This window comes from Xiphophorus maculatus, chromosome 14 (genome assembly GCF_002775205.1).
Source record: "Xiphophorus maculatus strain JP 163 A chromosome 14, X_maculatus-5.0-male, whole genome shotgun sequence".
NCBI classification, from domain to species: Eukaryota; Metazoa; Chordata; class Actinopteri; order Cyprinodontiformes; family Poeciliidae; genus Xiphophorus; species Xiphophorus maculatus.
In genome coordinates, this window is record NC_036456.1 from 20,546,491 (window position 1) to 20,570,652 (window position 24,162).

At 49.0% G+C, this 24,162-nt stretch overlaps 4 protein-coding genes across 8 annotated transcripts; 2 read left to right on the plus strand and 2 right to left on the minus strand.

The window, feature by feature from the left end:
* Positions 1-1,285: 1,285 nt before the first annotated feature.
* On the minus strand, positions 1,286-2,100 carry LOC111610937 (cell wall integrity and stress response component 3-like). The gene has a single exon (XM_023346093.1). The coding sequence runs from the start codon at positions 1,729-1,731 to the stop codon at positions 1,309-1,311; it is 423 nt and encodes a 140-aa protein (XP_023201861.1). The 5' UTR covers positions 1,732-2,100; the 3' UTR covers positions 1,286-1,308.
* A 98-nt stretch (positions 2,101-2,198) lies between these two features.
* Positions 2,199-5,298, minus strand: trappc1 (trafficking protein particle complex 1). 2 transcript variants are annotated; one of them, XR_002753818.1, is made up of 6 exons: positions 5,188-5,298; positions 4,713-4,811; positions 4,551-4,621; positions 4,334-4,472; positions 2,432-2,640; positions 2,199-2,338 (listed from the first exon to the last, which is right to left on the minus strand). XR_002753818.1 is itself a non-coding variant. In XM_014474871.2 (5 exons), exons 2-5 carry the CDS (start codon positions 4,809-4,811, stop codon positions 2,512-2,514), a joined length of 438 nt encoding a protein of 145 aa, XP_014330357.1. In that variant the 5' UTR covers positions 5,188-5,298; the 3' UTR covers positions 2,199-2,511. The 2 variants fall into 2 exon arrangements, 1 of the variants encoding a protein (XP_014330357.1); XM_014474871.2 differs by having other exon boundaries at positions 2,199-2,640.
* Positions 5,299-5,418: 120 nt separating this feature from the next.
* Positions 5,419-7,230, plus strand: psmb6 (proteasome subunit beta 6). The gene is made up of 7 exons (XM_005814872.3): positions 5,419-5,552; positions 6,179-6,246; positions 6,321-6,386; positions 6,464-6,529; positions 6,613-6,742; positions 6,836-6,980; positions 7,046-7,230. Exons 1-7 carry the CDS (start codon positions 5,454-5,456, stop codon positions 7,171-7,173), a joined length of 702 nt encoding a protein of 233 aa, XP_005814929.1. The 5' UTR covers positions 5,419-5,453; the 3' UTR covers positions 7,174-7,230.
* A 1,641-nt stretch (positions 7,231-8,871) lies between these two features.
* On the plus strand, positions 8,872-23,483 carry LOC102230691 (ephrin type-B receptor 4-like). 4 transcript variants are annotated; one of them, XM_023346059.1, is made up of 20 exons: positions 8,872-9,004; positions 15,567-15,637; positions 15,730-15,872; positions 15,942-16,308; positions 16,380-16,542; positions 17,129-17,284; positions 18,033-18,190; positions 18,305-18,509; positions 18,583-18,873; positions 18,954-19,050; positions 19,200-19,261; positions 19,337-19,450; positions 20,279-20,526; positions 20,606-20,752; positions 20,870-20,938; positions 21,347-21,396; positions 21,468-21,567; positions 21,649-21,842; positions 22,202-22,360; positions 22,465-23,483. In XM_023346059.1, the coding sequence occupies exons 1-20, from the start codon at positions 8,896-8,898 to the stop codon at positions 22,568-22,570; spliced, it is 3,009 nt and encodes a 1,002-aa protein (XP_023201827.1). In that variant the 5' UTR covers positions 8,872-8,895; the 3' UTR covers positions 22,571-23,483. The 4 variants fall into 4 exon arrangements, with proteins under 4 accessions (XP_023201827.1, XP_023201828.1, XP_023201829.1 ...); XM_023346060.1 differs by having other exon boundaries at positions 19,200-19,240; XM_023346061.1 differs by having other exon boundaries at positions 22,202-22,381; positions 22,465-22,555.
* The last annotated feature ends 679 nt before the right edge of the window (positions 23,484-24,162 follow it).

Genomic DNA, 24,162 nt, shown 5'->3' on the forward strand with positions numbered 1-24,162 from the left:
AAATACCATTAGACAAAAGTATGTTTAAGTTATTGTATTCAACTTGTTTTTTTTCTTTCATATATATATGGAGATATGCAATAATAATAATATTTATAATAACAGTGATTTTCTATAATATAACCAAAAACACAACAAAGGAAGAGAAAAAAAACAACAACAAGCACTCAGCAACAAAACAATAAACCCTGATGTCACCCAAGAGTTTCTATTTTGGTCCATTCATGAATCCAAGGTGATCAATAGTCCATCAATCAATATCTGATTGTTTTCTTTTTTTTCCAAGATCCAGAGCAAATAGGTCCAGAATGAAAAAAATAGCTTGGTTCATTTAAATCCTACCGCGAAGCTGCGGTGATCCGGTAGCTCGCCATCCTGACGTGACACCGGGGGTGGGAAAAAACCTGACCTAAACAAGGTCATGAATAAAAATAAAACAAATTAGCTGTCATGTTTAAACATTGTTAAACTGTTATCCAAAATAAAAAAACATTCAACAATTACAAAAAAATAAACAAATAACTATATTCCATAAAGTGTTTTCTCATGATTTTTTTCAAATGAATTTCCAATTAAAGATCGCGATCAAATTCAAAGTTACATTCAGATTCAAATCAAGGGTATAGACCTTATTAAAGTTACCGGTAAAAGGTACAAATCAAATTAAAGTTACCGGTACAGATCAAATTAAAGTGCACTTTCACATTATATCTAAGTTTAATTGACGCAGTCAATTAAACTTAATTGACTTCCATATCGTTTCAATAAACAATTGTTTTTTTTTTCCTTTTTTTTTCCCCGTTGCGCAACTCCCCAATAAAAACAAATGACCAAGCCCAGAGTTCTATAGGCCGTTAGCAAAAATCAATCAAAAAAATAACTAAAACTGTCCTAAAAGGACAAATCTACAAAAATCAAAAGGCCTATTTAATATTTTAACAATATATAATCTATTCGGCCACAAAATTAACAAAAAGAAAATGACCTTTTAAATCAATAAATAAACTTTTCAGTCATTAATGCACAGATTAAGTGGGCGTGTCGCCACCGCATTTCTATTTCCAAAGAAAACAAAGTACGTAAATTAAACGACTCACCGTCGAGCGGTCGACAGGAAACACCCAATTTAATCCTTCGGTCCTTTTTGTAAGCCTCGATCCAGCCGTATTCTTCTATAAGTTTAGAAGACGCCGAGACGAGCAGCTGGCCACAGGGACAGCAGCAACAGCGATTGAGATCCAAGTCACCTGTGACCCGTAACTTAAAGGGTGCTGTCAGATTGACCCGCCAAAATAAAATACGGGTTCCTTATTTTGTGCAGGTTACACCAGTCATGGTGCTAGCCGTGGAGCTAGTCATGGAGCTAGCCGTGGAGCTAGTCATGGTGCTAGCCGTGGAGCTAGCCGTGGAGCTAGTCGTGGAGCTAGCCGTGGAGCTAGTCGTGGAGCTAGCCGTGGAGCTAGTCGTGGTGCTAGCCGTGGAGCTAGTCATGGAGCTAGCCGTGGAGCTAGTCATGGTGCTAGCCGTGGAGCTAGTCATGGAGCTAGCCGTGGAGCTAGTCATGGTGCTAGCCGTGGAGCTAGTCATGGAGCTAGCCGTGGAGCTAGTCATGGTGCTAGCCGTGGAGCTAGTCATGGAGCTAGCCGTGGAGCTAGCCGTGGAGTTAGCCGTGGAGCTAGCCGTGGGGTTAGCCATAGAGCTAGCCGTGGAGTTAGCCGTGGAGCTAGCCATACTGTAAAGTGCAGCAATATATTTACAGTTTTCTCCTCTTACCACAGCGATCACTTATTAATAATCACAAAATAATCATTAAACCTAAAACCGAGTTAATCCAGATCTGACCTTTGACCTGTGACATCATCACCAGCAGCCGGACCAGAACAGTTCTGCTGCAGCCACCCGGTTCCACTGATCCGGACCACCATGATGGATCTGGTTCTTCCACCAGAAGCAGGCAGGTTGGTCTGGACCTCATCTCCATCAGAACCAGAACCAAGGAGCAGAACTGCTCCAGATGTTAAAGGTTCTGTTAGGTCAGAACCGCCGATCATCAGGAGACGTTTGGGTTTCAACCAGAACAAAAACTTTAATCGGTTCTGCTCAGCCCATTTGGACTCTGACCCGGTTCAGCTCAGATTGGACCTCTGAGGTTCTGAAGCATCAACAGTTAACGGGTCAAGAACCACAGAACCAACCGGACCGGTCCAACTTCACTTTATTAAACACAGAACATCTCAATAAATACAGCAAGCCCGACCCGGTTCTGCTGACCCGGTTCTGCTCCATCCAGTGTTCTGGTCCAGATCCAGACTGTTCTGACGTTGGAGCGATTCTGGTTCTGAAGGATAGAGAGAAGCGGGTCAGAACCAGAACAAGTCAGGCGGGCTGTACTACGGCAGGATGAGAAGCGGGTCAGGAGTCGGGTCAGAACCAGAATCGGTCAGGCGGCACGTGGGCTGTAATACGGCAGGATGAGAAGCGGGTCAGGAGTCGGGTCAGAACCAGAACCAGTCAGGCGGCGCGTGGGCTGTAGTACGGCAGGGAGCGGATGAAGGAGTCCAGTCTGGTTCCGAACAGCTCGCTGTCCAGAGGCTGGCAGGACGGAACCAGCGGGTTCTTCACCACCAGGTCCACATAGAGCTGCAACACAGACGGGTCGGTCAGAACCTGGAACTGGACCAGAACCAGAACCGTTCTGGACCTGCCATCAGAACTGGACCAGAATTGTTCTGATATCTGCATTGGTCCCAACATAGAAAAACATTTCTAGATCAAGTATCGATGACAGTGTGCTGGTCCATAAGGCTGATCTAGGAGGTCTAGTTCTATGCTTTGTGCCCCGCCACAATAAAAGCCCCAGACCTTCTGAATCAAGTTGTTTTATTTCTATGTTCAAAGCGTATCAGATAAATTTATAGCTACGCTTTTTGTGTTTCTATGATGTAAAGATCTTTGAACCTCCCTGATGCTGAAATGTGCTGCACTAATAAACTTGATTATTGATTATTACAGATATATCCCCTATATTTATGCACTTATCTAAACCATAATGAGACAAATTTAAGTATCTTGAAACATTAAATTTTACTTTATTTTGAAAACCCGACACCCTTGATGTGTTTCCTTTCCTAACAGATGGTGTGGTTCCTTTACTGGTCATTTACAGCTTTATTGATTATTAGTTTGAAGTTAGCACATGGCTAATTAGCCTGATCACATGACTCAGGCTACATGCTAACAGTTAGCAGTGAAAACATCCACCATGAAGAAACAAAACAAGGCAGGATGAATTCAGTTCCTCAGGATGAGCTGCTGAACTTTTATTGTTTCAGAAAATGATTATGATCCACATCTTGCTAACGGCTCTACTCTGACTGAGCAGCGCTGACCAACTGCTTCTAAACACCTACAATAAAATAATTATGTCAGGTGAAAAAACATCATCCAACATGTTATAGTTATTGATTTATGCTTATTTGAGGAAATCATAGCTGAGCATTGATGAGACGTTCAGGAACAATTCGATTCCTCTGAACGGAGGGAAGTTTTTTGTTTTTGACACTTAGCCTGATTCTACAGCTCCGTTTACTATTATCTTTATTTAAATCAAAGTTATTTAAATAACAATAGATAAATACAATTGATAGAAATGTGAGGATAATTTTCATATTTTATGTTGCAGAAGAGGATTTTTGTATCTTTGCAACATTTGAACAAATATTAATTTTAAATGTTTAAAGTCAATTTAGCACTATTTATTGGTATTGGCTCAATATCGGCAGATACCTCAGATATTGGATCAATATCAGCCAATACCTCAGATATTGGACCGGTATTGGAAGTGAATGCATCGGTGCATTTATTTAGAACCCAGACAGACTAAAACCTGATTCTCCTCCAGAACCAGAACCGGACTCTCTGTGTGTGTGCAGTCTTGTTTTTCTACAGTGTCAGGACCGTTGTTCCAACAAACACTACACTGTGAGGACCGACTGGTCCTTATGGGGCCCACAACCCGGGACCATGGCCTGTTTTTGGGCTTTGGGTTCTTAAGTTTGGAACTGAGTTTATGGTTCATGTCAGGATTAACAGGAAGACATACCTGTGTGTGTGTGTGTGTTTGTTTGTGTGTGTCTCCTACGTTACTGTAGATGTGCTGCTGTGTGTGTGTGTGTGTGTGTGTCTCCTACGTTACTGTAGATGTGCTGCTGTGTGTGTGTGTGTGTGTGTGTCTCCTACGTTACTGTAGATGTGCTGCTGTGTGTGTGTGTGTGTGTGTGTCTCCTACGTTACTGTAGATGTGCTGCTGTGTGTGTGTGTGTGTGTCTCCTACGTTGCTGTAGATGTGCTGCAGCGTGTCCCTGGCGTTGCTCACTGACAGATCCGTGTTCATGACAAACTTCAGGCCGCTGGCCGTCTCGTAGTAATGGAGGCGGTACTTACTGGTCTGGAAGGACAGGAAGCCGTCCTTCCTTGGGATGTGCTAAGGACCGTAGCAGGACAGAAGGACAAACTGGTAACCTGGCAACCAGGCAGCTAATGAAGGATACATGTCCTGAGGAGACATCTTGCTGACAAAAGACCTAATGGAGAACAGCATCCCGTACATCAGCTTGAACTCCTGCAGACACAGACACACACACACACACACAGACTAGTTACTGACTGGTTAATGCTGGTTCCTTATTAAGTTTGTTTCTGTGTGACGTCACCTCATCCTTAGAGATCCCCGCCTGCTTCTTCCGGTTCCATTCATTATAAAACAAGCAGCTCCCATTCCGGTCAAATATGTATAGATTATGAACCGTCATCTGAAGCACAAATTCCCGGACAAACAACAACCAATCAATCAATAATCAATTAATCCTGCTAATAAATAGTGACAATAACTCAAGCTATGCCGAATCAGCGATCTGCTTCTCCATGTTTACAGTATTTATTGCAGTAATTTTCTACCGTGTCTTCAAAGTTTTAAATGTTGGAATCAAAATGTAAAGTTTTTTTTTAATGGAGTCTGGTTCACCGCGGCGGTCAGATGGAGTTTAAAAACCCAAAAAACTAATTAAAGTCCAGAATCCACACTAAACTTACAGACACATACAGTTAGAGAGATCCTGAGATTAGGAAAAAAAAAAAGTTAACGTTAAAACAACAACAATCTGACTTTTTGCATCGGGAACTGTTTACCTTCTTTTCCTGTCTCCGTCAGGACCTCACTGCGTAGCTGTTCGCTTACATGCCGGATTTATAGTTACGGGTATTTTTATTTATTTATTTTTAGTGTCTTTAGTTGTGTTTTTAAGCAGACCGTATATTATGGATAGTGAACTGCTTATCACTGTTTTCACTTCAGAGATTTCCACTTCAGTGCCTGCGTAAAATGAATTAAATCCCGGCGGTATTAACGGACACCTCCTCCTTTACTCAGTGTTGAGCTAAGTAAGAGTAAAAAAATGGCGGCCGCAGCGTCTATGATGCCGATCTTCGGTCATCAGATTTCCTCGAAAAATGACCTGGTTCCGGACTGGAGCAGGGAGGAAGTCAGCACAGGGGTAGGTGCGGGGCTGGCGGGACCAGAGTGGACTGCATTCGGGTCGGTTCGGTTCTTGATGGAGTAATTTTAAATCAGAAATGTGTCGGAATGAGACAGCAGATATGCTGCAGCTAGCTGTAGCTAACGTTAGCTCACGCTGGTTGATTAAAGATTAGAAAGTTAAATAAAGTTCAGAACTGATAATTGTTAATAAAAGTCTTTAGGGCCAAAAACATTAAATAAAGTTTCGAACCGGTCCGGGAGCAGAACTTCCGTCGGTCTGACCCGCTCAGTGGTTCTTTTATTATGTCGGAGGGATGCTAATGCTCCTGTTTCTATTGCCGGACAAAACGTATTTTAAAGCTAATGTGTCCGATAATGAGATGGTAAAATGAAAGTGAGTTTAACAGTGACATAAAAACATGCACTCTGTCCGATAATTGGCGCAGAACTTAGCTGTTGTAAAACGCACCTCAGTGGCAAAAAAAAGCGGTCGTCAGTTGATACTTCTATTATCGGACATCTCCTTTATGCGTCCCTGTGGTTTGATGGGGTGTCCGATAATTAACTGACTCAGTGAAGGTGACCAGAACCAGCTGAGGTCTGCTGAACAGAACCGTTCTGAGCTTATTGTGTGTGTTTCAGACCACCATCATGGCGGTGGAGTACGATGGAGGAGTGGTGATCGGAGCCGACTCCCGGACCACCACAGGGTGAGGACACCTTAGAGGTTACCATGGTTACCTGTCCCCAGATAGACTCACCTGTGTGTCTCTCCCTCTCTCAGAGCTTACATCGCCAACAGAGTGACAGACAAACTGACCCGAATCCACGACAGGATCTACTGCTGCAGGTCGGTCCTGGTGCCGCTGCAGGAGGATAGCCGGGGTTCTGGTTCTGGATTCTAGTTAGTCTCTCTGTGTGTTTCAGGTCTGGATCGGCTGCAGACACTCAGGCCATCGCTGAGGTTGTTTCCTACCAGCTGGGCTTCCACAGGTACCAGACCGGGTTTGTGAGCGCCGTGTGGTTCTGACAGGTGAAGGTCTAACTGTCCTCCTGTCCTCTCTGTCCCCCCACAGTGTGGAGCTGGACGAGCCCCCCCTGGTGGAGACAGCGGCCAACCTATTCAGAGCCAGCTGCTACCGGTACCGAGAGGAGCTGATGGCTGGGATCCTGGTGGCCGGCTGGGACCGCAGGAAGGGAGGACAGGTGGGATCACAGGGACACCCGGGGTCTCATAGCCCGGCTCTTATCCGGTTTTGACCCAGTCTAACCTGGTTCTGACCCGGTTCTGTCCTCCAGGTGTACTGTGTTCCCATTGGAGGAATGCTGGTCCGTCAGCCCGTGGCGGTGGGCGGCAGCGGCAGCACCTATGTCTACGGCTTCATGGACTCCAACTACAAACCGGGCCTGAACAAGGACCAGTGTCTGGAGCTGACTGCCTCAGGTAAGGTTGTCGCAGGGCATGCTGGGAGCTGGAGTCCTCAGGATCTGACATTGTGTGTGTTGCAGCTCTGTCTCTGGCCATGGAGAGGGACGGCTCCAGCGGCGGCGTCATCAGGCTGGCCTCCATCTCTGAGGACGGCGTGGAGCGGCGGGTCATTCTGGGAGACCAGCTGCCCCGGTTCTCCACTCACTGAGCGCGCTCACTTCCTCTGTTCGTGTTACATGTGTTAATAAAGGTTTCAGTCTGTTCAGTCTGTCCTGATCAATGTTATCATGTTGATGCAATTCCTTTAGACTCCAGCAGGGGGAGCCAGTCTAACATGATGCAGTTCCCTAAGACTCCAGCAGGGGGAGCCAGTCTAACAAGATGCAGTTCCTTTAGACTCCAGCAGGGGGAGCCAGCTTCTCATTAATGGACCTGAGGTCTTGTTCCTCCTTCAGTCTAGCGGTTCATTCTCAGGCGTTAAACTCTTCCAGCCGCTTCTTCATGTGTTTTGGTTGGTTTTGGTGTTTTTGAACCAGCTGAGGTTCCCCACCATTGGACGGTCAGAGGAGGGGGCGGAGCTCCCACCTGCCACCTGTCTCAACTGCCTTCTCTCGCCTCTTTCACACCTCTGCCAACAAAGAGAGGACATCTGATCCCACTCCATTGTCCCCACAGGAGGAGGAGGAAGCTCTTTTGTTCCAGGTGTTCATGATACTGAAGATGAAGATCTTTTACCTGCTGGGAGGAGATCCTGAGGGAAACGGAACCAGTAGAACCTGTACTGATGATTGGACTCCTGAGAACATCCTGAACTTCAGGATCTATTGGCTCATAAAAAATTATTATTTTCACTGAAATAAAATAAAAACTAAGAGTTAAATCATATTAAAGAGAAATAATTCAGAATGATCTGACCTGACTGACGTCATTAGGCTGAAAGCCTGACGTTTCCGCCATGTTTTACACTGAAACATGTTATTAATGAACAGATTAAGATAATCGCAGCTCTTCCTCTTTAGTGCACGGAAGCCCTGCAGGTGTGACGTCACTCACCTGAAGTACAGATTAATATGTTATTAATACACACAGCTCAGTTTGGGTTGTTTAACTGTCTATAAAATAATATTATTAGAGAATGTGCTAATGATGGATTGAAGCAGATTTCTTCCTGAGTTTTTCCTTTTTAAAAATTAATCTAATATTCATTCATTGTTAATTAGTTTTGTTTTCTTTTTTTTATATAATTAAATATTTGATTTTATTTTCCTAACGGTCATGCGCAGACCGGCACCTCTACATTCCTTCATGACGTATCGGTCACCGGTAAGCCCCGCCCCTTTACAGACCAACAGGCTGCTCAGCCAATCACAGACCGTCATCGGGCATGTTGTGGGCGGGGCTTCATGTGAGGGTGGGGTCTGAAAAGTTTCAGCTTTGTCTGAAGTTTTTCTGGAAACTGGAAACTGGAAACCACTGGGGCAACTGGGAATACTGGGGAACGTTAGAGCCTTTCGGACTGGATTTACATCTGGAAAAGTTTCTCTTTATCCTCCAGCCGACCCACCGACTCCTCTCCGCTGCTCCGGCCGAACCTCTGGGCTCCGGTGCCGGTCTCAGAGTCCGCCGCAGCCCGCTGCGGTTCCCGGAGGAGAGCGAGACCAAGCGGGGAGCGGGGGATGGAGGGAGCCGGATGAAGGAGCGGGGCCTCGGCTTGGCTGTAGACCCGGACCCTCAGCCTCCATCTTGAAAAGTTTCTCTCCAACATTTAACTCGTCCTGTGCGGAGGATTCCCGCCGCTCCCGGACCGCCGTCTGAGCGCCAATGAGGCGGGCACGACCGGTCCTCCAGGAGCCCAGCTGACCTCCCGGACCGGGGACCCGTAGGACGGACCGAGCCGCTCCGGAGAGGAGGCGACTTCCAGCGGGGAGCCATGGAGAGCGGCCAGCGGGCGGAGGCAGGCCGGGGCCGCGCCTCCCCCCGCGGGCTGCCGGGGCTGCTGGTTCTGCTGGGCTGCTGCTGGTTCTGCTGGGCCGAGGAGGGTGAGTCCGGTTCGGTCCACGATCAGGTATCACCGATCAGTAACGTAGCGGGTCAAATAGAACTTTATTATTAATCTGGAGGTTAAAAAAGGATTAAACTAAACATCGGAAAACATTATTAACACATTATTATTATTATTTCACTTCACTGCTATTATTATTATTATTATTATTATTATTATTATTATTATTATTATTATTATTATTAATAATAATAATACTAAGGACTCTCATTAAATTCTTAGTGAGTTTTTCAAAGTTTTTAAATTAGGACTTTCCTTCTAAAATTGCCAAATATAAAATAACGAATAATAATAAAAATAAACAATTTTTATTCTCCCAAAACTTCTATTATTTATTTAGTTTTACTAGTATTTTATAGTAAAATGAACAGACATCTGAATAATTTAAAGTTTAAACCTGAATTAGCAATAATAATAATAATAAACTGTGTTCTATAGCTGGTATTTTCCTGTTTTTACCTGTTAAATCAGAACCAGCAGTTGGACCGGGCTGTTTGTGGCTCCACCATGTTTAAATAATAAATGATAAACAATAATCTAAACTCTGAGGTTTCTGCAGATGGAGTCAGTTTTCCAGTTATTCTGCTGATCTTTATTTAGACGATTATGTTGAATATTGAGGATATTCTCTATAATCAGTTTTAATCAACACAAGCAGCTCCAGCTGCTAAAGTGGCTCCAAGTTTTATAAACGCTTTATTATCATTAATAACAAGTTATTATCGCTATTATCATTAATAACAAGGCGGCTGCAGCTCAGCCTGCTGCTGCATAGCAGTTATTAATGCTGCTGCTGGACTGAATCTGTGTTTACCTGCTTATTAAAGCAGGAGCAGACCTCACACACACACACACACACACACACACACACCCTGATCAGCCTTCACGAAGCCACCACTCTCTGGCTCCAGAACTCGTCTCTATGGGTCAGCCTGGTTCTGCTCGGTGTACCAAACCCAGACTGGTTCTGATCCAGAGCCAGGTCTCTGGAGAAGCTGGGCCTGTCTGCAGGAATGTGACCCACTTCCCGGTTCTGGTCGGTATCTCTCTGGTCTCTCTGGTTCTGGTATCAGTGGTTCTGGTTTCAGAATTTGGTGAAGCAGGATGAGGTTCTGACTAGCTGCTCTCTGATTGGCTGCTGCTCCTCAGGTGTCCTCAGGTGATGCAGGTCCAGTGATGGATGAGCTGACCGAGCAGACACTGAGGACCGCCTCATTAATAACCTGGCTCCGTCTGTGTGTGTGTGTGTGTGTGTGTGATAAGCATCAGTCTACCTGCCTCAGGTGTGTGTCAAAATGTTCCTGTGGTTCATTTAAATAAACAAGTGAGTCACAGTTTAACCTGCGGGCTCATAAACTGTGTGTGTGCGTTTGTCTGTAGTACCTTGTGGGGACCGTTTTCCTGACACTACGCTGTGGGGACCCACTGCTCCTTGTGGGACCAAAGCCTGGTTCCACAAGGAGAAACGCTGTTTTTGGGTTCAGAGGTCAGATTTAGGACTGAGGTGTGAATTGAGTTTTGGTTGGTTAGGGTTAGGATGAGGGTCAGGCTGTAGAAATGAATGGAAGTCAATGGAAAGTCTCCACAAAGACACTTATAGCCACGCAAACATGTGTGTGTGTGAGAAGTGGAGCCATTCCAGAGCCACTGCAGAGATCCAGCAGATCTAGAAGCTGCAGATCTATAGAGGTAGGAGTGTCGATAGAGTCTGCTGGTTCTGATCTGGTCCAGAGGATCCAGAACCAATTTAGCGGATCAGAACCAGTTGGATAAAGTTTATGTTCTCTGTGTTTCTTGAACCTCACATTGAGCTTAGTGATTTTAAGACTGAACAAACATTAATCGATTATTGAAATAATTCAGTTCTCCATTAATCATAAACTTTCATATCCAGACTTTAGCTGTGAGATCAGAACTAAATATAAACGTTTCAGATTAAAACCCTCTCAGTGTGTGTGAACCTGAACTCACCTGGCTTCACCTGGTTCACATTCTGGAATAAATCTTTTGTTAATCACGTCCTGCTGTCCAGTTATTAATCAATAATCAATAATTAGGTCCGCCTGTATTGATGATCAGCTGATGATGATGTTAGAACATTTTTTAGCTGCAGATCCGTCCTCTGGTACAGATAATTATTTGTTCACTAAAGGAACATTGTTATTGACTCTGGAAGGAGAACAGTTAGGATCAACAGGTTCTACAGCACCGACCCGACCGCCTGACTGCTGACCTTTGGGTTCTGATTGGGTTCCCAGAACCTCTGCAGAACCTGCTGGTGAATCTTCAGCTGCTCTGTTTGTGTCCGGGTCCAGAACAGAACCAAGACCCAGATGGTTCTGGAGCTCTGTGCTGGTTCCAGAACCAACAGCAGTCCAGGTCCAGTGTTCTCCAGATGTTCAGTAGGTCCAGAACCAGATTGTTCATCTGGAGAACTGGACCAGTACCGAATCAGAACCTGGCAGAAGGAGTTGGACCGCTGCAGATGATGTCAGGAAGGGGCGGGGCTTACGTTGACTCTGGCCAATCAGCTCAGTCTGACAGAACTAGGTTCTGGGTCGAACCCGGATTGCAGGGTTCTGGTTCTTATTTGGATTTTAGATCTATTCTAACTGGCCGTTTTCTTAGGTACGCCTGCTCATGAATGTGGAATCAGCCAATCACAGGGCAGCATGTAGCCATGGCCGAGACGATCTGCTGCAGTTCGAACTGAGCATCAGAACGAGGAAGAAAGGAGATTTAAGAGACTCTGGCCTGATTGTTGGTCTGAGTATTTCAGAAACTGCTGATCTACTGGGATTTTCACCCACAACCATCTGTAGGGTTTACAGAGAAAGGTCCGAAAGAGAGAAAATATCCAGTGAGCTGCAGGTCTGTGGGCGGGATTGTCTTGTTGATGCCAGAGGTCAGAGGAGAATGGCCAGACTGGTTGGAGCTGATAGAACAGTAACTCAAATAACCAAAGAGCGTCTCTGAACGAACAACACATCGAGCCTGGAGGTGGCTGGGCTACAGCAGCAGACGACCACAGCTGCTGCCTCCAGTCAGGAAGAACAGAAAACCGAGGCGACATTTCACACAGGATCAAGAGAAGATTGGAAAACGTTGTTTGGTCTGATGGGTCTGGATTTCTGCTGCCACAGTCTGGAGGTCGGGTCCATCAACAGCATGAAGATGGATCCATCCTGCCTGGTACCAACGGTTCAGGCTGGTGGTCTGATGGTGTCGGGGATATTTTCCTGGCACTTTGGGCCCATTGGTACCAACTAACAATGCCACGTATTGTTGCTGACCATGTCCATCTCTTTATGACCACAGCGGACCATCTGATGGACACTTCCAGCAGGATGTCATAAAGCCAGAATCATCTCAGACTGGTTTCATCTCAAACTGGTTTCATCTCAAACTGGTTTCATCTCAGACTGGTTTCATCTCAGACTGGTTTCATCTCAAACTGGTTTCATCTCAGACTGGTTTCATCTCAGACTGGTTTCATCTCAAACTGGTTTCATCTCAGACTGGTTTCATCTCAGACTGGTTTCATCTCAAACTGGTTTCATCTCAGACTGGTTTCATCTCAGACTGGTTTCATCTCAAACTGGTTTCATCTCAGACTGGTTTCATCTCAAACTGGTTTCATCTCAGACTGGTTTCATCTCAAACTGGTTTCATCTCAGACTGGTTTCATCTCAGACTGGTTTCATCTCAGACTGGTTTCATCTCAAACTGGTTTCATCTCAGACTGGTTTCATCTCAAACTGGTTTCATCTCAAACTGGTTTCATCTCAGACTGGTTTCATCTCAAACTGGTTTCATCTCAAACTGGTTTCATCTCAGACTGGTTTCATCTCAAACTGGTTTCATCTCAGACTGGTTTCATCTCAAACTGGTTTCATCTCAGACTGGTTTCATCTCAGACTGGTTTCATCTCAAACTGGTTTCATCTCAAACTGGTTTCATCTCAGACTGGTTTCATCTCAGACTGGTTTCATCTCAGACTGGTTTAATCTCAGACTGGTTTAATCTCAGACTGGTTTCATCTCAGACTGGTTTCCTGAACAATGAACAATCACTGAACTCGACTGGCCTCCACAGCCACCAGATCTCAGTCCAATAGAATTTTTTGGGATGTGGTTCTATCATGTCAATATGGACCAGACTTTCTGAGGAATGTTTCCAGCACCTTGTTGAATCTTTGCCACCAAGATTAAGGCAGTTCTGAAGACAAAAGAGGTCCAACTGGGCGATGTATCGAGTATACTCGATGTATTGCGATCGCTATATATAAATTGTCATTCATATAATAAACTTTCGCCGTCAAAATGACTGCGAGTCTGGTTTATCCGACACCCTATGAATGCATCACTAGTCCCCCCCCCAACCTAAACATTTTCTACCAATCAGCTGCTCAGAGAAAATAACAACATGGTGACAGCGAGAGTTTGATCTGTGAATGAGACGGAAACTGAAGAGAAATCAGATGAACTAGTTTAGTTCTGGAGAGAAACAGCTGATCAATAATCTGGCAGTGGTTTAGATTTTATATGGAGGATGTCCAACAAAATGAGGTAATTTGAGAAACATGTTATCAAACTGTTGCCACAAAAGGTTGAACCACAGATTTATTCACAGTCAGATTATTCTTTCCCTGCCGTTCAGAGCCGGTAGAACTGAAACCTGGAGACGTAGCTTTGATTCATTTAGTGCTATGAATGGGAAAAATAACTCAAAACTTCTCATTCTTTTTTTTTTCTCTCTCTCTCTGTCGGCTTTAGGATACACACTGACTCGTTGCCATAGCAACTGACAACAACCCAACTTTATGTATCAGGATTCAGGACCAAAATCACTCAAACATTTCAAACAGAGCAAAACATTCAGTTTGTTACAGTTTGATCATTTTAGACTTGATGTGTATTTTGCTTTTATTAATAAGTGATCACTGTGGTAGATTAGCCACCACTGCTATTAGCCACCGCTGCTATTAGCCACCGCTGCTATTAGCCACCACTTCTATTAGCCACCCTGCTATTAGCTGCCGCTGCTATTAGCCACCGCTGCTATTAGCCACCGCTGCTATTAGCCACCGCTTCTATTAGCCACCGCTGCTATTAGCCAAGCTAACACAGCGGTGGTTGATTAGCTAATTTAAACAGCTGCTCTACTAATGATCTGTAATGTGTGTGTGTAGGTCGCCTTTTTATTTTTAAGCTGAACCAAAACACACTTTATTCCACAGCTCATCGATTTGTTAACTATGTCAAAGTCAAGCATAACTGACCTACTTCCTTCTCTCTCACTATTTTTTCTCTTAGTTAAAACTTATTTCTCACCTTGTTACCTAGTCTTAGACAGTTCATAGCAAAAACACTGCATCCCTTTTTATATGAGTTTACATGTAAGTCTAGCAGGGAAATGGGAACAGGCCTGGATGACGTCATAGTTTAAAATAACATTGGAGCTCATTTAAGAATATCGTCATATATATCATGTATTGTGATATAAAAATATATCAGGATATTAGACTTTCCTCATATCCCCAGCATTAGGTCCAAATGGTATTAGCAAGGTGTACCTAATAAAGTGGCCAGTGAGTGCAGGTTCTGAAGCCTTTTCCAGTTCTGATTCTGGTTCTGGTTCTCAGGCTGCAGGAATGAGAGTAAACTGCCAGAGAGCAAGTCTGAGCATGAGACCACACACACACTAACACGCACACACACCATAACACACACACACTAACACACCCATACACACACACTAACACACACACACACCATAACACACACACACACAGCCCGTTACACACACTGCAGCCGGCCCGTTTGCATAAACATCCCGTCTTCGTTGTCATGGCGGTTTCCTCGTCCTGTTCTCTTATCTCTGATTGGCTGTTTACACTCAGCATGAGCCGCTCTGGGCATGTGTGAGAGTGTGTGTGTGTGGGTGTGGGTGTGTGTGTGTGTGAGGTCCGGTTTGGACTGCTCCAGGATGAACCATGAAGTACTGACGGTACTGAAAGGGTTCAGGTCAAAACTGCAGGGTCCTCACAGACATAGCAGTTCAGATGAACGCACACACACACACACACACCCACACACACACCCAGCCAGTTTGAGGCAGTAATTGGATCAGGCTGGGCTGATCAGAACCTTGTGTCAGTACGTGGTTCTGATTCTGTTTTCTGGACCTCCTGATCCCGGTTCTGACTGGGCGCTGGGCGGTCACCCAGGGCAGCAGGTAGGGGGCGCTCTGAGCGGTTTCTGCATGTTCCTCCTGCTGCCATGTTTGTTCCCGTTGCCATGGAGACACCCGGTCCGGTTGTCCTCAGAGTTACTGGGTCCAGGTCCAGTTCATGGGGTCACATTTATTTATTTAGAGTCATTCTAGCCCATGATGGTTCTGGTTCGGTTGGACCCGCAGGACACTGAGGACGTTTCTGGTCCAGAGCCTCAGAAGGCCCAGTTAGAGGTTCTAATGGTTCAGACCAGTTGGACCTGACCAGAACCAGAACCTTTTATCCGTCTCTGTTTCGCCCTCAGAGGTTCTGATGAACACCAAGCTGGAGACGTCGGACCTGCGCTGGACCAATCACCCTGCAGACGACCAGCAGGTAAGCCCCGCCCACATCCACACTAGCTGCTGGGATTGGCTGCATGTTGACCCCTCCTCTTGCTCTCTGATTGGACCCTCTCTGCCCCCCAGTGGGAGGAGCTGAGCGGATTGGACGAGGACTCCAACAGCGTCCGAACCTTCCAGATCTGCACGCCGTCCAGCCCGACCTCCTATTGGCTGCGGACGCGTTGGATCCCGCGCCGCGCCGCCACCACGCTCTACGTGGAGATCCGGTGGGTGGAGCCGCCGTCCGGGCCGCGTAGACAGGAAGTGGTGTAGTGACGGCGTCCCGCCCCCTGCAGGTTCACCATGATGGAGTGCGCGGCAATGAACCAGCGGCACTGCAAGGAGACCTTTAACCTTTACTACTACCAGGCGGACGCCGACGAGGCCACGCCCACACACCCCGCCTGGATGGAGAACCCCTACACCAAAGCGGCCGCCGTGGCGGCAGACCACCTGCTGCGGCGCGGCGGCGCCGAGCGGCGCTCCAACCTCAAGCTGCTGCGCCTGGAGGGCCTGAAGGGGGCGGGGCTTTACCTGGCCTTCCAGAGCCAGGGCGCCTGCATGGCGCTGCTCGCCGTCCGCGTCTTCTTCAGGAAGTGCCCGCCGCTGCGCCGCGCCTTCGCCGCCTTCCCCGAGACCGTCCCCCACTCTCTGGTGGAGCAGGTAACCACGGCGACGCCGCCTGGCCCCGCCCTGCGGGTTTTCAGAGTAAAAGCGTGACTGTCGGTCTGCAGGCACGCGGCGTCTGCGTGGAGAACGCCGTGACGCCGCCCGGCGAGATGGCCCAGCCTCCCAGCATGCTCTGCGGCGAGGACGGCCAGTGGGTGGGGCCGCCCACCTCCAGCTGCGCCTGCCGCCCCGGGTACGAAGCCGGAGATGGCAACCTGCGCTGCCGAGGTGAGCCCTTCACAATAAGAGCACAGGGGGCGGGAAACCAGACTGGGTTGGTCCGGTTCTGATGGGGTCTGATTGAATCAGTCCTGTTCTGTTCAGATCGGTCCGGTTCTGATCGGGTCGGTCCCAGTAGAACCAGACGTCTGTTTGGTTCGGCCCACAGACCCAGCAGGAGTTCTGGTTCTGATAGAACCTCAGACCCGGTTCTGACCGGCTCTGTTCGGGCCCAGTAGAACCAGAAGTCTGTGACCCGGTCAGACCCGGTTACAGTTTGGCAGTCTGGACCGGACCGGACCGCGGTGTCAGACTGTCGAGGCTTCCTGTTATTCCATCAGAGGTCAGAGGTCAGCTGGCTGCCAGCAGGAAGTGCTGCTGCAGTGGGCGTCAGCCTGTGGGAAGCCAAAGAGGTCAAAGGTCAAACACAGAGGCTGCTGATGACATCATGGCAGCACTTTCCACATCCTGTCCAGTCCAAGTCCACTTCCTGTCTCATGTTGTCTCGCCACATTAAGCCCCGCCCCCTCAGAGGCTAATGTAATCCCAGCAGGATAAAGTAATCCATTACAGTGAAGTAATCCTCTCTCTGCAGCCTGTCCTTCAGGAAACTTCAAGATGGAACCAGGAAGTGGAGGCTGCACTTCCTGTCCAGACAACAGCAACACCAGGATCCCAGGCTCCGCCTACTGCCCCTGTCTCCATGGTTACGATCGGGCCGACTCCGACCCGCCGCAAGCGGCCTGCACACGTAAGACCTCCAGCTGAGGCCACATTACCCAGCATGCACCTGGTCAGGGAGAAACAGAGAGAATGAGCAGAACGAGCTGCTGACACACACAGAGACACACAGAGACAGAGACACACAGACACACACACACACCGACACACACAGACACACACACACACAGAGACAGAGACACACACACACCCCCACACACACACACCGACACACACACAGAGACACACACACACACACAGAGACACACACACACACAGACACACACACACAGAGACAGAGACACACACAGAGACAGAGACACACACACACCCCCACACACACACACCGACACACACACAGAGACACACACACACACACAGAGACACACACACACACAGACACACACACACACACACCGACACACACACAGAGACACACACACACACACAGAGACACACACACACACAGACACACACACACACAGACAGAGACACACACAGAGACAGAGACACACACACACACACAGACAGAGACACACTTACACACAGTTGTGTTTTCCTGACTTGTGGGGACTTTCCATCTCCATTCGTTTCCTTCAGCCTAGCTGACCTTTAACCCTTAACCAGTGCTTCCCCTCATGGGAACCAGTAAAACGTCCCACATTGTGGAGCTGCTTCTCTCTCTGGTGGTTCAGCAGCTCCTCACTCCAACCACCTGGCAGTCAGCGCTCAGGGTAAAACTGTGATGTTAAACAGGCCCTGACCTCTGACCCCTGCAGGCCCGCCGTCGGCCCCCCGCCACCCGGTCAGTCAGCTGAACGACTCCTCGCTCATCCTGGAGTGGATGGAGCCGCTGGACCGAGGAGGACGGGGAGACCTGAGCTACCGGTTGGCCTGCTCCTCCTGCAGGGACACTGGGAACGCTGGGAGCAGTGAGGTAGGACCACTGGGTCTGCTGGTCGATACCTAATAGATACTGGTTTGATCCCAGTCTGAATCTGTACCTGGACGGTGTTCCTAATGGCTCCGCCCCCTGCCGTCTCCTGCTCAGCGATTGGTCGGCTCCTGCTCGCCCTGTGATGACAGCGTCCTGTTCCGCCCCTCCCAGACGGGCCTGACCCGACCCCGGGTCACCGTCTGGGGGCTCCGCCCACAGACCAGGTACATGTTCACCATCCAATCGGTGAACGGCGTGTCTTCTGTCAGCCAATCAGAGCCGGCCTCCGTCAGCATCAACGTCACCAGCAGCAGAGACGGTAAAACACTCCGTTACCCAGAGTGCAGTGGGGCTTCCTGAGCCGCTCATTGATTGGCTGCCTCTCTCTGTAGCTCCGCCCCCGGTGTCCGGCCTGAGGAGGGCGGCAGCGTCCGAGTCCAGCCTGTCCCTGACCTGGACCGCTCCGGTTCTGCAGAACCAGCAGCCGGTCCTGGAGTACCAGCTGCGGTTCCGGCCGCTCGCCGACCGCCAAGCCCCCTGGGAGTACCGGTCCAGCCCGACCTGCTCCCTGGTTCTGTCGGGCCTGCGGCGGGCCACCCAGTACCAGGTCCAGGTCCGGGCCCAGACCCAGGCGGGTTACGGGTCGTTCAGCGGCGCCGGCAGCTTCAGCACTCTGCCCGACGGTACCGACCCGACCCGACCGCCCGCCGCTCGCCGTGCCGCTCAGCCACCGGGTTCTAACGGCTCCGCTCGGTTCCGACAGGTCCGACCCACTCCCAGCTGGTGCTCACCGCTGTCCTCGTCACCGTGGCGACGCTGCTGCTGGTTGCCGCGGCGACGGCCGGATTCATCTGCTACAGGTAAGAGAAAGAGGATCCTGATGCTGCCATCGCCGAGAACAATGGAGGCCGTGACCTCTGACCTCAGACACACTCAGCTCAGGGTGTAACAGGTCGACTATATTAGGACTCCTGCAGAACAACTTCCTGTCTGTCTTCCTGTCCCTCAGAAAGCGCCGGCAGCGCCGCCCGTCCCGGACCGATAAGACGGGTCAGTACCAGATGGGACAGGGTGAGTCTCTCAGCCAATCAGAGGCCTTGATTTGCTTACATCACAGCTTATGAACGTGTGATGTCGTTGCCATAGCGATGAAGGTGTACATCGACCCGTTTACCTACGAGGATCCCAACGAGGCGGTCCGAGAGTTCGCCAAGGAGATCGACGCCTCCTTCGTACAGATCGAGGAAGTGATCGGCGCCGGTAAGGAACCACTGGACCCGGCAGAACCGCTGGGAGGTTCTCTGGACCGCAGAGGAACCGGAGCACTTCCTGTAGGAAACAGGAAAACTCAGTTGGTTTTTTCATTGAATTAATAGAAAATTAGGCAAATTCAGAGAAACGTTTTGATCTTTGATGTCTGACTGACTCCAGTAAACCTTTAAACTGGTCCCAGTGCCGTCTGCCTTCAGGGATTTTAAATGTTTCCAGATTAATAAAATAATCCAGTGACAGATTATTCAGCTGGCAGAGATCTGGGGCTTTTTCAAGACTGATTGTTCACAACCAAAAAGCTAAATGTAACTACAGAAACTCTTCCTGCCTCCCGTCGCTGCAGGGGTCTGCTGAGAACGGCTCTGAAGGTCAGAGGTCAGAGAGGACTGAGGGTGGAATGGCTCCCTCAGACTGGGTCCAGTCTGGTTAACGGGTCCAGTCTGGTTTCTGGCTATTAGAGCTTTTATTCCTGAGCGTTCTGGCACTCGAGTTAGATAGATAGATAGATGGATGGCTGGCTGGCTAAAACTAATAATAAATCAGAACAGCCACATCCTTCATGATGATTAATGTTTGTTTCTGATTGCATTTAGTTTGTTGTTGCTACCTGGTAAAACCTTTGACCTGGACCTGCTGCCCTGGATTGGAGCAGCGGCGCAGAGGAAACTCTGGGTTCTGCTTCTCATCAGCTGGTTCTGAGGTTCAGAACCGGGTCCAGCTGGGACTGTTTGGGTCCCATCAGAACCAGCTCTGGGCCCAGGCTAAGTTCTCTCTCTGACCCGGTTCTGGTTCTCTCTCTGACCCGGTCCGGTCCAGGTGAGTTCGGTGAGGTGTGCCGCGGCCGGCTGCGTCTCCCTGGCAGGAAGGAGAACTTCGTGGCCATCAAGACGCTGAAGGGCGGCTACACGGAGCAGCAGAGGCGGGACTTCCTGTCGGAGGCGTCCATCATGGGTCAGTTCCAGCATCCCAACATCATCCACCTGGAGGGCGTCATCACCACTTCCTGTCCCGTCATGATCCTCACCGAGTTCATGGAGAACGGCGCGCTGGACAGCTTCCTGCGGGTCAGAACCACACAGAACCACACTTCCTGTCTGACTGACTTCCCGTCTGGCTCACCTGTCCCCCCGTCGCCCCCTGCAGGTGAACGACGGTCAGTTCACCCCCATCCAGCTGGTGGGGATGCTGCGCGGCATCGCTGCAGGGATGAAGCATCTGGCCGACATGAGCTTCGTCCACAGAGACCTGGCGGCTCGAAACATCCTGGTCAACGTCAACCTGGTCTGCAAGGTGAGACTCACCTGGACGTCTGTCTGTCTGTCTGTCTGTCTGTCTGTCTGTCTCTCTTCCTGTCCTCCTGTCTGTCTCTCTGTCTCTGACCGTCCTCTGCTCCTTTCGTCCCTCCAGGTGTCAGACTTCGGTCTCAGCCGGTTCCTGACGGAGAACTCGTCCGACCCGACCTACACCAGCTCTCTGGTGAGTCTGTTGCTATGGAAACCTCCACTTCACACCTGGAGGTTAAAAAGCAGAGAAACATGAACAAGGAGACAGAAATGTTTTAATCTCTTTATTGTTTTATTATTTATGTTAGAAAAACAGCTAAAGTCGCAATCAATGACACATTTAGTCCTGTTGGGGGCGACAGAGTGTTGTGACACTATATCGCCCCCAACAGGTCACTGTATGTAACACTGTAGCGCTAATATTAATGATTATTGGTTTAGCGTTAGCATAGCTAACTTTTTAGCTTTGTTGTTAATGATTAGTGCTTTAGCGTTAGCATAGCCAACTTTTTAGTGCTGATGTTTCCTGGTGTTCCTCAGAGCTGTGTCCTCTTTTTATTCATGCTCTTATTTTGAAAGGTGTCTGTCTTCCTGTGCTCAGGGAGGGAAGATCCCCATCAGGTGGACGGCTCCTGAAGCCATCGCCTACAGGTGAGCAGCGGTACTGCAGCCGCCGCGTACTCCTGGTTGCTATGGAGACAGTAATGAGTCTCTGCTCACAGGAAGTTCACCTCAGCCAGCGACGTCTGGAGCTACGGCATCGTCATGTGGGAAGTGATGTCATACGGAGAGCGGCCATATTGGGACATGAGCAACCAGGATGTAAGAACCACCAGATAACGAACCCAGAACATGTCACTGACCCGACCCGATCTGACCTGTTCTGACCCGTGTTCTGACCAGGTGATCAACGCCATCGAGCAGGACTACCGCCTGCCGCCGCCGCCGGACTGCCCCTCCTCGCTCCACAGCCTGATGCTGGACTGCTGGCAGACGGAGCGCGCCAACCGGCCCAGGTTCTGCCACATCGTGTCCGGGCTGGACCGGCTGATCCGGAACCCCGCCTCCCTGAAGGCCACGCCCCCAGAGATGCCCAGGTGAGGGGAGGGGAGGGGTCAGAGGTCAGAAGTCAGAAAGGGGCCATGGTGGTTTCAGCTGCAGGTCCAGAACCGATACCAGTAAGACCCCAGTTGACCCGTTCCATGGCTGGTTCCGATCCGAGTCCGGACCCAGAGACTGCTCTGACCAGTCAGCAGGTCTATAGGAAGGTTCTGGCCCGGTTCTGATCCAGCTCATATTTTTTGTCCTTTGGTCAGAACTGTGACCTGGACCAGAACCATAGATTTGACCAGAACAATAGACTGGATCAGAACCATGGACTGGATCAGAACTATACACTGGACCAGAACCATGGACTGGACCAGAACCGGCTGACTAACCTGTCCCTGTGTCCCAGTCCCTCCCAGCCCCTGTTGGACCAGCGCGTCCTGCCGCCGCCGTCAGCCTGCGGTTCCGTGTCCGAGTGGCTCCGGGCCATCAAGATGGAGCGGTACCAGCAGAACTTCGTCCAGGCCGGGCTGACCAGCCTGGACGTGGTGTCGCAGCTCAACACAGAGTAAGGTTCTGGCGGGTTCTGGTGGGTCCAGCCTGATTCAGCCTGATTCAGCCTGGCAGTCGGTGCTCAGGGCTCATGGTTCTCCCTCTCCTCCGTTTCCATAGCGACCTGCTCAGAGTGGGCGTCACCCTCGCCGGCCACCAGAAGAAGATCCTCTCCTCCATCCAGACGCTCAGGATTCACAAGGCCACGCCCACTCTGCTCTACTGACCAATCACAGCGCAGCCACCATCAGCTCGGCTCTGGCGGCGCCGACTGGACCTGGAGACCAAAGTTCTGACCCGATACAAACCAGACATCCCAGTGGCGCTGATAGACTCCGCCCTCCTGCCTGTTCTAGCCAATCACAGACCTTCTGTTGCCTTATTGATTAACTCTCAGGACTATTGCCAGCCAATCAGCTCCTCAGGAACACCTGGATCGACCAATCAGCAGCCAGCAGAGCCATGATAGAGAATAACTGCTTCTCTGATTGGACGCTGAGAGGATCTATCCTTCCTCAGGTTAAGCCCCGCCCTCTGACTGGGAGCAGGGTTCTGATTGGTTCTGAGGAGGACGGGAACTCCAGACCCGGAGAGTAAAACCCAGAACTGCTTCAGAACCAGATGGTGGTCCAAACAGCTGGGGGGGACAGAACCAGGAAATACATCAGAGTGAGACCTCTTCACCCTGGATCTCTGTCAGGAAGGTTCTGGAGGACATCTGGACCTGCAGCCCGGTTCTGGAACAGAATAATAATAATGAATAATCCAACCAGAACCTCCAGACCAGCTCTGTCCGAGTTTCTGTGGATCTGGAACATTTTGGATCTCATGAACAGAACCAGCAGCTGACTGGACTCTCAGATGGTTCTGATGGGTCCAGATCCTTCTAAATGACTGTAATCCCTCAGAACTGGTGGGAATGTTCTGACCCAAGCCCGGTCCAACTGTCTGGACCAGAACCAGCCATTTTTAACAGAACCTTGCAGCAGAATCTGAATGTTTTTATGATCCCAGAGGAACTGGACCTGCTGCAGGTTCTGGTTCTGGTTCATGTGATCATGTCTGTTAGAACCTCAGATCAACGTTTTGATACCGACCCACATTTATGTTTTATATGAAAATAAAAGATGGAAAACGGTTCTGGTGGTTCTGATGGTTCTGGTGGTTCTGAAGAAGCTGGTAGAACCGGGCCCAGAGAGCAGATCTGGACCCTCCAGAAAGATTCTCCAGGTTGACCTTTGACCCTCTACAGATTTAGATCCCCCAGCCTGTGGGATCCAGAATCTGCTCCTCCAGAACCAGAACCGGTCCTGGTACCGTGGATCGGTCCAGAACCACAACCGGGTCTGAGTGGGTTGTGACTGGGACCGGCTTCTTCTAACAGAACCGCCTGGTTCTGAAGGTTTTTCAGTTTCAGATCCATTTTATTCTGAACTTGAAGATTTTTATCAAAATATATTTTTATTGAATTAACGGGTCTCATTCCGGTTCCACCTTAAATTGACGGGTCTCATTCCGGTTCCACCTTAAATTAACGGGTCTCATTCCGGTTCCACCTTAAATTAACGGGTCTCATTCCGGTTCCACCTTAAATTAACGGGTCTCATTCCGGTTCCACCTTAAATTGACGGGTCTCATTCCGGTTCCACCTTAAATTAACGGGCCGCGTTTCGTTCCACCTTAAACTGTGGAGCTCTGGATGTTATGAAATGTGGGGATGTTTTGGGTTGCCATGGTGATAAGCTGCTGATGGCGACAATAAAAAAGAAACTAAGACTCCTGGTAAGCTACACCTGGTTCATTAGCATTAGCTACCAT